The sequence below is a fragment of the Vombatus ursinus genome, unplaced genomic scaffold (assembly GCF_900497805.2).
Source record: "Vombatus ursinus unplaced genomic scaffold, bare-nosed wombat genome assembly UNPS02014817.1, whole genome shotgun sequence".
Taxonomy (NCBI): domain Eukaryota; kingdom Metazoa; phylum Chordata; class Mammalia; order Diprotodontia; family Vombatidae; genus Vombatus; species Vombatus ursinus.
Window position 1 is genome coordinate 7739106 of NW_020954595.1, and position 10037 is coordinate 7749142.

Genomic DNA, 10037 nt, shown 5'->3' on the forward strand with positions numbered 1-10037 from the left:
TCTGTTTGACCTTGGGCAAGTGGTTTTACTTTTCTGAGTCTCAGTTTCCTCATCTGTAAAATGAGAGGGCTTGACTAGATGGCCTGGAAAGCCCTTTCCAGTTCTAGATTCAGAATTCTTTGATGAGGAGAAAAACAATCTTCTAGTTTCAAACCTTGATATTTTCAAAATCGTTGTGTGGCTAGGTCTGACTAATTTGCCCTGGCTTTTTTTTTAATAGGGCAGGGGCAGGGGGAAAAACCCATATAGATTACATACAAGAAATACTACCTTGGGTTTGCAAGCATAAGAGTCTCTGGACTCCTGCCTTTTCTCATTTGCAGATGAGAAAAACCAAACTTCTTTCAATGGAATGTAGAGGGTAAAATTTCACCTTGTAGCAAGAAATATGTCTTTTCTTGGGAAAAACATTCCTATTTGTGATCCTGCTGCTAAAGACCATCACCACCATTTTGCACATCAACAACTATGTGGACAGTAATGGAAATTCTGTTATTACCTTTTGAGTACTGTGGATACACATTTATAAAAGCTTTTAAGAGATTTGACTTAGAGCTTGCTAAGTTAAAACAAATTGAAAAGGCCAGCATTAAAAAGGGACCTCCCCCCAGTGTCTTTCTCCATGTCTTCATTTATGAATTTTGAGACAAGGCTGGGCTGTACATCTTTGCTTGTTTCATGGGTAAATCACATGGTAGTAGTAAATTTTTAATTGTGTGTATTTGATCACAACATAGTCTATTAACACTTTATATTATTTTTTCCTTCTGGTTTTGAAATTTCTGATAATTATTCTAATGCTAATGTGAGCAGCTGTTTCAGCATCTAGTTTAGAAGTAATATCCTAATACATAATACATCTCCCCAGTGTGGCTTCATCTCTTGTTGGCTATGGCCCTGTCTGCTCACATGGTTGAACTAACTATTCCCAGGCTGTAAAAATCCATTTTCAAGTATGATAATAATAGTTGACTCATTGGAGAACATAGCCTCAAAACTGTAGGGGACAGAGCTGTTTTGTGTATCCATGAGCATGGCATGGTGAAGGCAAGCTGAAGCCTCTCTTTGTGAGTAAAGGAGAACAGATTTGGGTTGTACCAGGAAATGTGGGCAGTGGGTGAAGTCTGAGCTCAAGACGCTGCATAGAAAGAGATCAAGATTTCAGGGAAAAATACGAGGTAGATCAAGAAGGTAGGAGAGATTCTTGGCAGGTCCCTCTTGGAAACAGCTGAAGATTTTCAAAGTGCTTCCACCCTTTACTGGTGATGTCAACTTTTTGAACAAAAGCACGCTGCGTTACTTTTATCATTCCAGAAAGACAAGCCTTTTTTGCTGTTGCTCATGTACGATATATTATCTCCCACCCCTGTGTGTGTGGATAAGTGGCCCATCCTGTCTTCCCTATCACCTCTACTAAGCTGGTCAGTTGGTCATCAACCTTTTATTAAGAGCTTACTATGTGCAAGGCACTGTTCTAGGTTCTGGGAAAAAGGAAAAAAAAAAACTGTCTCTCCCCTCAAGGAACAGATAGTCTAATGGAGGAGACAACATGCAAATGTGTGTGTATGTGTGTGTGTGTGTGTGTATAGATGCACACACACACCTATATATATGTGTATATACATATATATGTATATATATGTATATGTGGGATTACCTCCATTATGTAGGTAAAGTGGAGGTAATCTCAGAGGGAAGGTGCTAACTGTGGCAATGAAGGGGGAAACAAGCATCTATTAAGCACCTACTAAGTGCTAAGCACTTAACGGTATTATCTCCTTTGATCCTCACAACAACCCTTGGGGGGAGGTGCTATTAGGGTTAGGGAAGAACTTGGTGGAGGTGAGACTGGGAAAGGCCTTTAGTAGAAGACTGGATTTGAACTTAGTGCTGACACAAGCCAGGGAAGCTGGGAGTCTGAGACAAGAAGGGAGAGCATTCCAGGGTAACTGGAGATGGAGCTTCATGGGGGAGGAATGGCCACAAGGCCATTGTCACTGGATCACAGAGTATACGGCGGACAGTGAAGTGTAAGATTGAAAAGGTGGAATGAAGCATATTCTGGAAGGCATTAAGAGCCCCATAGGATTTTATATTTGAGTTTAAAGATCAGTGACATTTCCTGAGTAGGGGTGACATGGCCAGGCCCAGGTCTTCGAAAGATCACTTCCCTATCCCAGCAGCCCCTGCAGCAGTCTAGGCAGGAGGAGAGAAGGGGTGGATGTGAGAGGTGTTGTGAGGGCAGAAATGACAGCGTTTGGCATGATTGGATATGGGAAATGAGAAAGACTGAAGGGCCGAGGCTCATGGGCGATGGGGACATTCTCCAGCGCTGAAGTTCACATGCTTGTTTTTCAGGCTTTCAGAACCAAGGACGGCTATCTCGTGGTTGGAGCTGGGAATGAACAGCAGTTTGTGACCATCTGCAAGGTAACAGTGATCGAATTTGAGGAGAAAAAGTGGCTCAAATGTTGTTTATGGAAGTTAACAGCCCGTTTCTGGTCAATCAGCTGGGCTGGGAGAAAAATGCGCTGACTTGGAGCTCTAAGGCTTTGGAAAGTTGGTGAAATCTCTCCTCCTCTTAGGTCCCCTTCACTTTTGTGTCTCCGCTCAGGCGCTACTTTTGCCACAAGACTTTTCCTGGTCCCCCCAAGGTTGGCACTTCCTCCCCTAAGGTCACCGTGTATCTGCCGTATTTGTGCTTGTATGTAAACTCCCTGAGGGAAGGGCTATGGATGTTGTCATTGTATCCTCAGCCCTAGCCCAGTGCCTGACATATTTTGTTGTTTAGTTGTTTCAATCCTGTCTGATTCTTTGTGACCCCATTTGGGGTTTTCTTGGTAAAGATACTGAACTGGTTTGCTGTTTCCTTCTCCAGCTCATTTTACAGAGGAGAAAACTGAGGCAAACAGGGTGAAGTGACTTGCCCAGGGTCTCACAGCTAGTGTCTGAAACCACATTTGAACTCAGGAAGATGAGTTTCCTGACTCCAAGCTGGCTCTCCATCTGCTGCAGCCCCACGTAGCTGCCCCATCCCCCCCATGTAGGAAGCACTTAGCAAATGCTTGTTGGTTGATTGATTAATTAATGACAGTAAGAGAGCACATTGAACCCGGTTGCTTTCTCTGTCGCCAAATCAACCGACAATTCAAACTCAACATTTATTAAGCACCTATGTTGTATAAGACACTGGAGATACAAGGACCACAAATGGTGCCAACCTTTCCCTCTCGGAGTTTGTACCCTATCAGGGTAATAAAACATGTCCCCAAATGACGGTGATCCAAGCCATGGCTTACCTTTATATGACATTTTCAGTTTTGCAAAACGCTGTGTATACTTTTCTCATCTGATCTACCCAAGAGCCTTCTCTGTTACCTAGTGTAACTGTCTTTATCATCTATTTTATAGATTAAGAAACTGAGGCTGAGAAATGGGTAATCTCTTGCCTAGGATAACAGGCTATTAAGTGTTGGAGGTAGGATTTGAACCTAGGTCTTCTGACTCCCAGTCTAGCATTTTTCCATTATACCTTTGCTTTGGGGAAAGGAGAGGTTCAGATAAGGAGCATAAGAAAATCTGAGGGAGACCATTTTACCGGGAGTGAATGAAGAAGGTTTCATGGAAGAGTGGGACAAGAGTCAAACCTGGAGGCTGGGAGAGGAGGATTTCACCATTTGTAAGGAAAGGCAGAAGGGATTTGTTCTAGTCATGGAAGCTGGCCTTTGGGAACGTCCAGAGTTGGTGCTGGGGCCTGCAGTGCATGAAGGGATGGGGATAGGGACTGGATCTTAGACATTATTCTTGGAAATTCCCATGTGAGGAAACTCCATCAATCAGTGCAGATCAGCGCCATCTTTCAGCATGGAGTGTTAGTGAGAAGAAAGGCTTCTGCTTTTAGAGCCCACCAAGTCTGGGAAAACATGGCGGCTGTATAGGAGAGCTGAACTGATGTAGATTGTATGGATTCACTCAGGGTCTATTTGGAGGTTTACTCCACTAGGAAACTCACTGACTGCAGTCTATCACTACTCTGGCCTGGGTCGTGGCAAGAACTCTGCAGATCTCCATTATCATCATTTGCCAGACACCTCACCTGTCACCTCCAGGAGAAAGCCCAGTCTGACCAGGGACCACAATACACATTCCATGTGCATAATAACTTTTATCTGCATCGTCCCTTCCATACTGGGATGAAGCCAAGCAATTAGGCTCCTGAGGCTCCGACCACCAGGTGTCCACTGTAGGTCAGTAGTGCCCAACCCAATCTCCCCTCTTCCCTATTGGTTTAGAGAGAACAAGAAGAGGGTGAACCTCATCATCACCAGACTCTGAAGGGTGGGAGTCCTTCACCGTCTCAGGGCTGAAAAAGTCCTCCTCTTCCAATCCTTGTGACTGAAAGTTTCTTCATAGGCAAAACTAACAAACAAAGACCCCCTTCTGTTGCTACCACTCCCAGTTGGCATCTCCATCTCTCTTTCCCTGCTGCCTCCAAACACGCTCAGATCGCCATTCTTTTTTTTTTTTTTTTTTTTTTTGGCTAGGCAATGGGGTTAAGTGACTTGCCCAGGGTCACACAGCTAGTGTTACGTGTCTGAGGCTGGATTTGAACTCAGGTCCTCCTGAATCAAGGGCCGATGCTCTATCCACTGCACCACCTAGCTGCCCCTCAGATCTCCATTCTTAAAAAGCCTTCATTAGACTCTGGCTTTTGTCCTTTATCCTTCCCCACCCCCACTCACTTGGTAGTGCCTGCTCTTGGTAGTGCAGATGACCTGCCTGTACTCTGCGTACGCATCTTATATGTAACCAGCTGTTTGCATGTTGTCTTCCCCATCAGAATGGGAGCTCCTTGAGGGCAGGGACTGGCTTTTTGTTTTTATTTTTGCCTTTCTTTGTTTCCAGTGCTTAGCACAGTGCCTGACTCACAGTGAGTGATTAATTAATGCTTGTTGATTGACTGAACTATTTTGTGAAAAATTACAATGATCTCTTAATGCTCAAATCCAATGGCCTTTTCTTAGTTCTCGTCCTTCTTGACTCTCTGTGGCTTTTTGGACTGTTGACCACTCTCTCCCTCCAAACCTTCTCTCTTCCCTTGGTTTTTGTGACATCAAGTTCTCCTCATCTGTCATCTCTATGCTGATGACTCGAAGATCTATGGATTTAGGGCCTAACATGGTACTTGATAAGTACGTGTGTTTTGATGGATTGATCTGTCCTAAATTTGTCTCTTAAAGTTCAGTTCTAGATCACTAACCGGCTATTAGACATTTATAAGTGGATTATAATAGGCATTTCAATTACATGTCTCTAATTCTATCTCTGTCTGTACTGGGCTGTGTTTCTCATACTATTAAAGTGGGTCCCCCAAAGTTCTGTCTTGAAGGCCCTCCTATCTTAATGTTTAAAGTTCAGCTTCAGTGACACTCTCTCACACCAAGCCATCTTTTACCCAAGCAGTGGCAGTAACCTTTCACTCTTGCACATTTGAGAGTACTTGGTTTGGCCTTTGTGTGCATTTATCATGTGCCATTTTGTATGGTGGTTACTAATGTGTTTGTAATATAGCCCGCCAGACTCTCAGCATCCTGAGGACAGGTCTGCTCTTCATACAGTTGACTATGTTAAAATCTATTGATTAATATAAATAGCACTAATTGGAACTCCCATTTATGTAGCACCTGAAGCTTACAAAATATTTGATATCTCATTCAAGTAGAGACTTCCATTTGATTCTTGCAAGAGCCCTGCAAGGTAGATAACAGTTATTTTTAAATGTAATTATTATTATTATTATTATCATTATTTTTAATTAGGCAATGGGGTTAAGTGACTTGTCCAGAGTCGCACAGCTAGTAAGTGTTATGTGTCTGAGGCTGGATTTGAACTCAGGTCCTCCTGAATACAGGGCCGGTGCTCTATCTACTGCGCCACCTAGCTGCCCCGTAATGTAAATTTTTATTGCAACCTTTTGTCTTCATGCTATTTACATTTCCCAATATAACCCTCTTCGCTCTCATTCCTCAGGAGCCATCCCTTGTAAAGAAAAAAACAACCAAACCAATCAACCCATTGACTGCATCCACTATTCTGCTGAGTGTTCCGAGCCCACGAACCTCCCCGTCCACAAAGGGAGGAGGGAGGTGGCTCTTGGTCATCTCTTTTTGGGGTCCGGCTTGGTCACTTTCACTTCACATCCTCCGTTTTGCTGCTCTTGTGTCTTTGGTTTGCGTCCGCCATCTTTGTCGCGCTGTTTTCCTGCTGCTCCTTACTTCCCTCTGTGTCAGCTCCGACAAGTCCCTCTGAGCTCCTAGGCGTCCTCCATCTTTGTTCTTCCCGTTGTCCCAATAGCGTTCGTTCGTGTCCTTGCCCCACAGTTCCTCACTCAGCAGGCATCAGCTCTGGTTCCAGCTCTTCCCTGGGCAGGACCCACTTTATTCTTCCCCACTTTCCAGATGAGGAAGCTCAGACTTAGAGACATTAGGTGACCTGTCCATTGATGGCAGAGCTGGGGTGTGAGCCTCACCAGGCCAGTGTTCTTTCTAGCAGGGATTTTAATAAAACTTTGCGGTCTGATCCTCTGATGAATATTTACTTATGTCCTACATATTTTTGTTATTATTTTAAGGTCACAATTACAGCCTCATAAAACAACGCTACTTCCACAAATGCAGTTTCCAAAATGAGATCTTCAGGGAAATCATTTTCCAACCATTTCATTTTGGATATTTATTCACATAGATACATCTTCCAAAGTTTGGAGACTTGGCTAGACATTCCACTCTTGGGCTAGATATTATCTCAATTCATTTATAGGACCATATGTTTTGTATATTATATGCATCAGCACCAAATAGTGATTAAAGGGCTAGCCTTGGAGTCAGGAAATCCTGGGTTCAAATCCTGCCTCTGACAGAGTAATTCTGTGACCATGGAGTTGGCATTTCAGTCTTAGATGAGAATCAGTCCATCAACGAGCATTTTTTAAGAAATGTTTGATCTGTTTCAGCTACAGTGCTATCTAGTATGTAGTAAGTGATGAATAAATGTTTGTTGACTGAATTATTGACAGAGACAAAAATGAAACAGTCCTTTCTTTCAAGGAGCTAAGTCACAGAAGGTGTGCCAATTTGAATGTGTGGAAAGAGTTTCCATACCAGGATTTCTCCACAATGATGAAATCACTAATCAGAAACACACACACACACATAGACACACACAGACACACACACAAGTTTCATCTGAAGTCTGAGTTGTCTATTTCCCTTTTTAAATATCTCAATCTAGGTAGGAAAGCAATGCCTGAATAGAATTTCTGTCCATCAGTAAGCATTTACTTAGGACCTACTCTTGTCTAGGCATTGTGCTAAGCGCTCAAAGATCCTGCATGAAAGAATCCCTGCCCTCATGGAGTTTACATTGGAAGGAGGGAGCGAGAAAACAAGTGCCAATGTTAGCATATGCAGAATGAATATTTGGAGAATAAATGCAAACTAGTTAAATACAAGGTAGACTGAGGAGGGCACCAGACTATTGTTTTTAATTTCAAGAAAGTTGATTAAAATATATTTCTAGGCAAAGAGAAAGTTTTGTTTTGTTGTTGTTGTTTTTTAATTTGTCCTTTTCACTTGCCTATCTTGCCTGGGCACCATTCATGTTTTTCAACTGACCTGGGCATCGTTTGAGGCTTTTAAGATGCCCGTGAATTCCTTTTGAAACCCTATTGGGAGCCATATTTAATGCAGTCAATTTAACGTGTCCAAAAAAAAATGGAAATTACTCCTTTTATATGAGAGGTTAACTGCTGGGGCTGAAAACCACAGCAAAGTGGGGGCCGCTGAGCAGAGAAGGTGATAAATGACGCCGATTCTGATTGCAGGAAGGCTCGGGCAGGCCAAGGTGGAAAAGAGGCGAGTTCGGTAATGGGGCCCTGAGTGAGTGGAGGGAAGATGGATTCCAACATTTGATCTGGGATCAAAGACTCCTCATTAGGAAGGGTCACCGTCAGAAATCTGAACCATACGGAAGCCGCTGCCTGTGAAGTCACTTATGGCTCGAGCGGCAGAGATGTAATAGCCCGCTCCGCACTCTAAACGATCGCAGACCCTCACCGGGCCCATATGGTTGGGAGCTGGCTCTTTGCACAGGGTGGGGAGCTGGGGGGAGAGCAAATTACTGGCTGACATATTCCTCCCTGTTGTTGAAAATAACTGCAGTGAATCCTTTTTATGTTTGATTCTGCCCTAGATCAATGTGGAGCGTTTGAACTTCCTCATAAATAACCACAAAGAAAAATATTTTGTGAGATCCCTTTTCCAAAGCAGCACTGCTCGCCATTAATTTTACTGTTCAAATCCGGCTTATCGACAGGATGGGCCAATGGAAAGGAGAAGGACCGGGTAGGCTCCGTGACAGACCCAGTTAGGGTTCTCTGCTGGTCTTGAAGTCAGAAGACTGGCTCTGCCACTCATTACTTGTGTGGCCTCAGTCGGCTCACTGCACCTATTCATATGATCATGACTTTGAGGTCACGTGGGACAACCCTCATGTTGTAGAGGAATAAACTGAGGCAGACAGAGGTAGTTAAAACCAGTAAATGTCTGAGGCTGGATCTGAACTCAGATCTTCCTAACCTCAAGAGCAGCACCTTGTGTACTGTACCATCTGGATGCTTCTGAGTTGTCCTGAAAGCTTCTCTATCTGCTCTCCCTCACAACCTGGAATCGTGGATCCCTTATCTTTGAAGTGAGGGATCCATTCTAGGGAAATTCATTCACTCATTCATTCAATAAAGAGTTACTGAGCCCAGGCTCTGTCTCAACTCTCCCTTGTGCTAACTCAGCGTTCTTAGCACTTTGCTTGGCATGCAGTAAGGGCATAATAAGTACATTTTCATGCATTCATTGGCAGCCCGGGCTCTGGAGCAGAGAAAGCAGAACCCAGGATTCTGTGCATAGCTGAGTCTTGGAAAAGGCAAAAGACTAGAGGGTTAGGGAAGCTTGGGCATGAATGAGAGAAGCGTGGAAATGCCTCACTGCATGGTCCAGGTGGGGCTGGGGGGCTCACTTCAGGATCCCCCCTCCTCGGGAGGTACAGTGTAAAGTACAGTGCTCAGTGCTGCGGAGGATGCATCTGGGCTCGCACACAAGACCCAGAGATGTGAGGTGGAGGAGAGCCGAGTGAGGTGCCTTCGGAGCTGACCCAATGAGTGACTAGCAATCAACACCATCTCTTTGGAGGAGGCTCTTGCTTTGTTCTCTCTGCATCCCTGGCATCTCGCACAGTTCAAGTGGAGGCTGACTGAATGTTTGATGGTGCTCGATTGGTGAATGAATAGTTCTGTGTTGTCTAGGTCTCCAGTGGTGGACCGCAGGAATCTGTCCTGGGTCCTGTGCTGTTTGGTAGACATAGACATATAAGTACATACATATACATACATGCACACATACCTATACATATATACACATACATGTATACACATACATATACAATATTACATAAAATATAACATATATCTAATATGACTCAGTAAGTAGCGTATAGTGAATGATTGTTCTCTCTCCCTTCATCTTCTCATCTGTAAAATGGGTATAATAGCATTTTCTTCCTGGGATCATTGTGAAGATAAAATGAGTTAATGCCTATAAGAGCTTTGCAGATCTTAAGGTTTTATATAAACGCCATTGTTGTTGTTGTTATTGCTTCTGTTGACATTATTGTTGGTCCAGCTATTGCTGTCATTATTTTTACTGATGGCATTGTGGTTGTCATTGTTCTCATTGTTGGTATTCTCATTGCTTTTGTCATCACCATCATCATCACCATCATCATCACCATCATCATCATCACCGTCATCACCATCATCACCATCATAATCACCATCATCATCATCACCATCATCATTACCATCATCATCACCATCATCATCGCCATCATCACCATCATCACCATCATCATCATCACCGTCATCAACATCATTGTCACCATCATCATCACCACCATCACCATCACCATCGTCACCATCATCATTACCA

The 10037-nt window shown here is 43.6% G+C and overlaps 1 protein-coding gene across 6 annotated transcripts in view; it reads left to right on the forward strand.

Annotated features, from left to right (window-relative positions):
- The window catches only part of SUGCT (succinyl-CoA:glutarate-CoA transferase), a 629460-nt gene that overhangs the window by 217182 nt on the left and 402241 nt on the right, over nucleotides 1-10037 (forward strand). For 5 of the 6 annotated variants that reach the window (XM_027835947.1, XM_027835951.1, XM_027835949.1 and 2 more), the window contains one exon: nucleotides 2359-2430. The exons of the other annotated variant lie outside the window; for it this stretch is intronic. In XM_027835947.1, the coding sequence (XP_027691748.1) occupies nucleotides 2359-2430 (72 nt within the window). The remainder of the gene's footprint in view (nucleotides 1-2358; nucleotides 2431-10037) is intronic. 6 annotated transcript variants of the gene reach the window in all.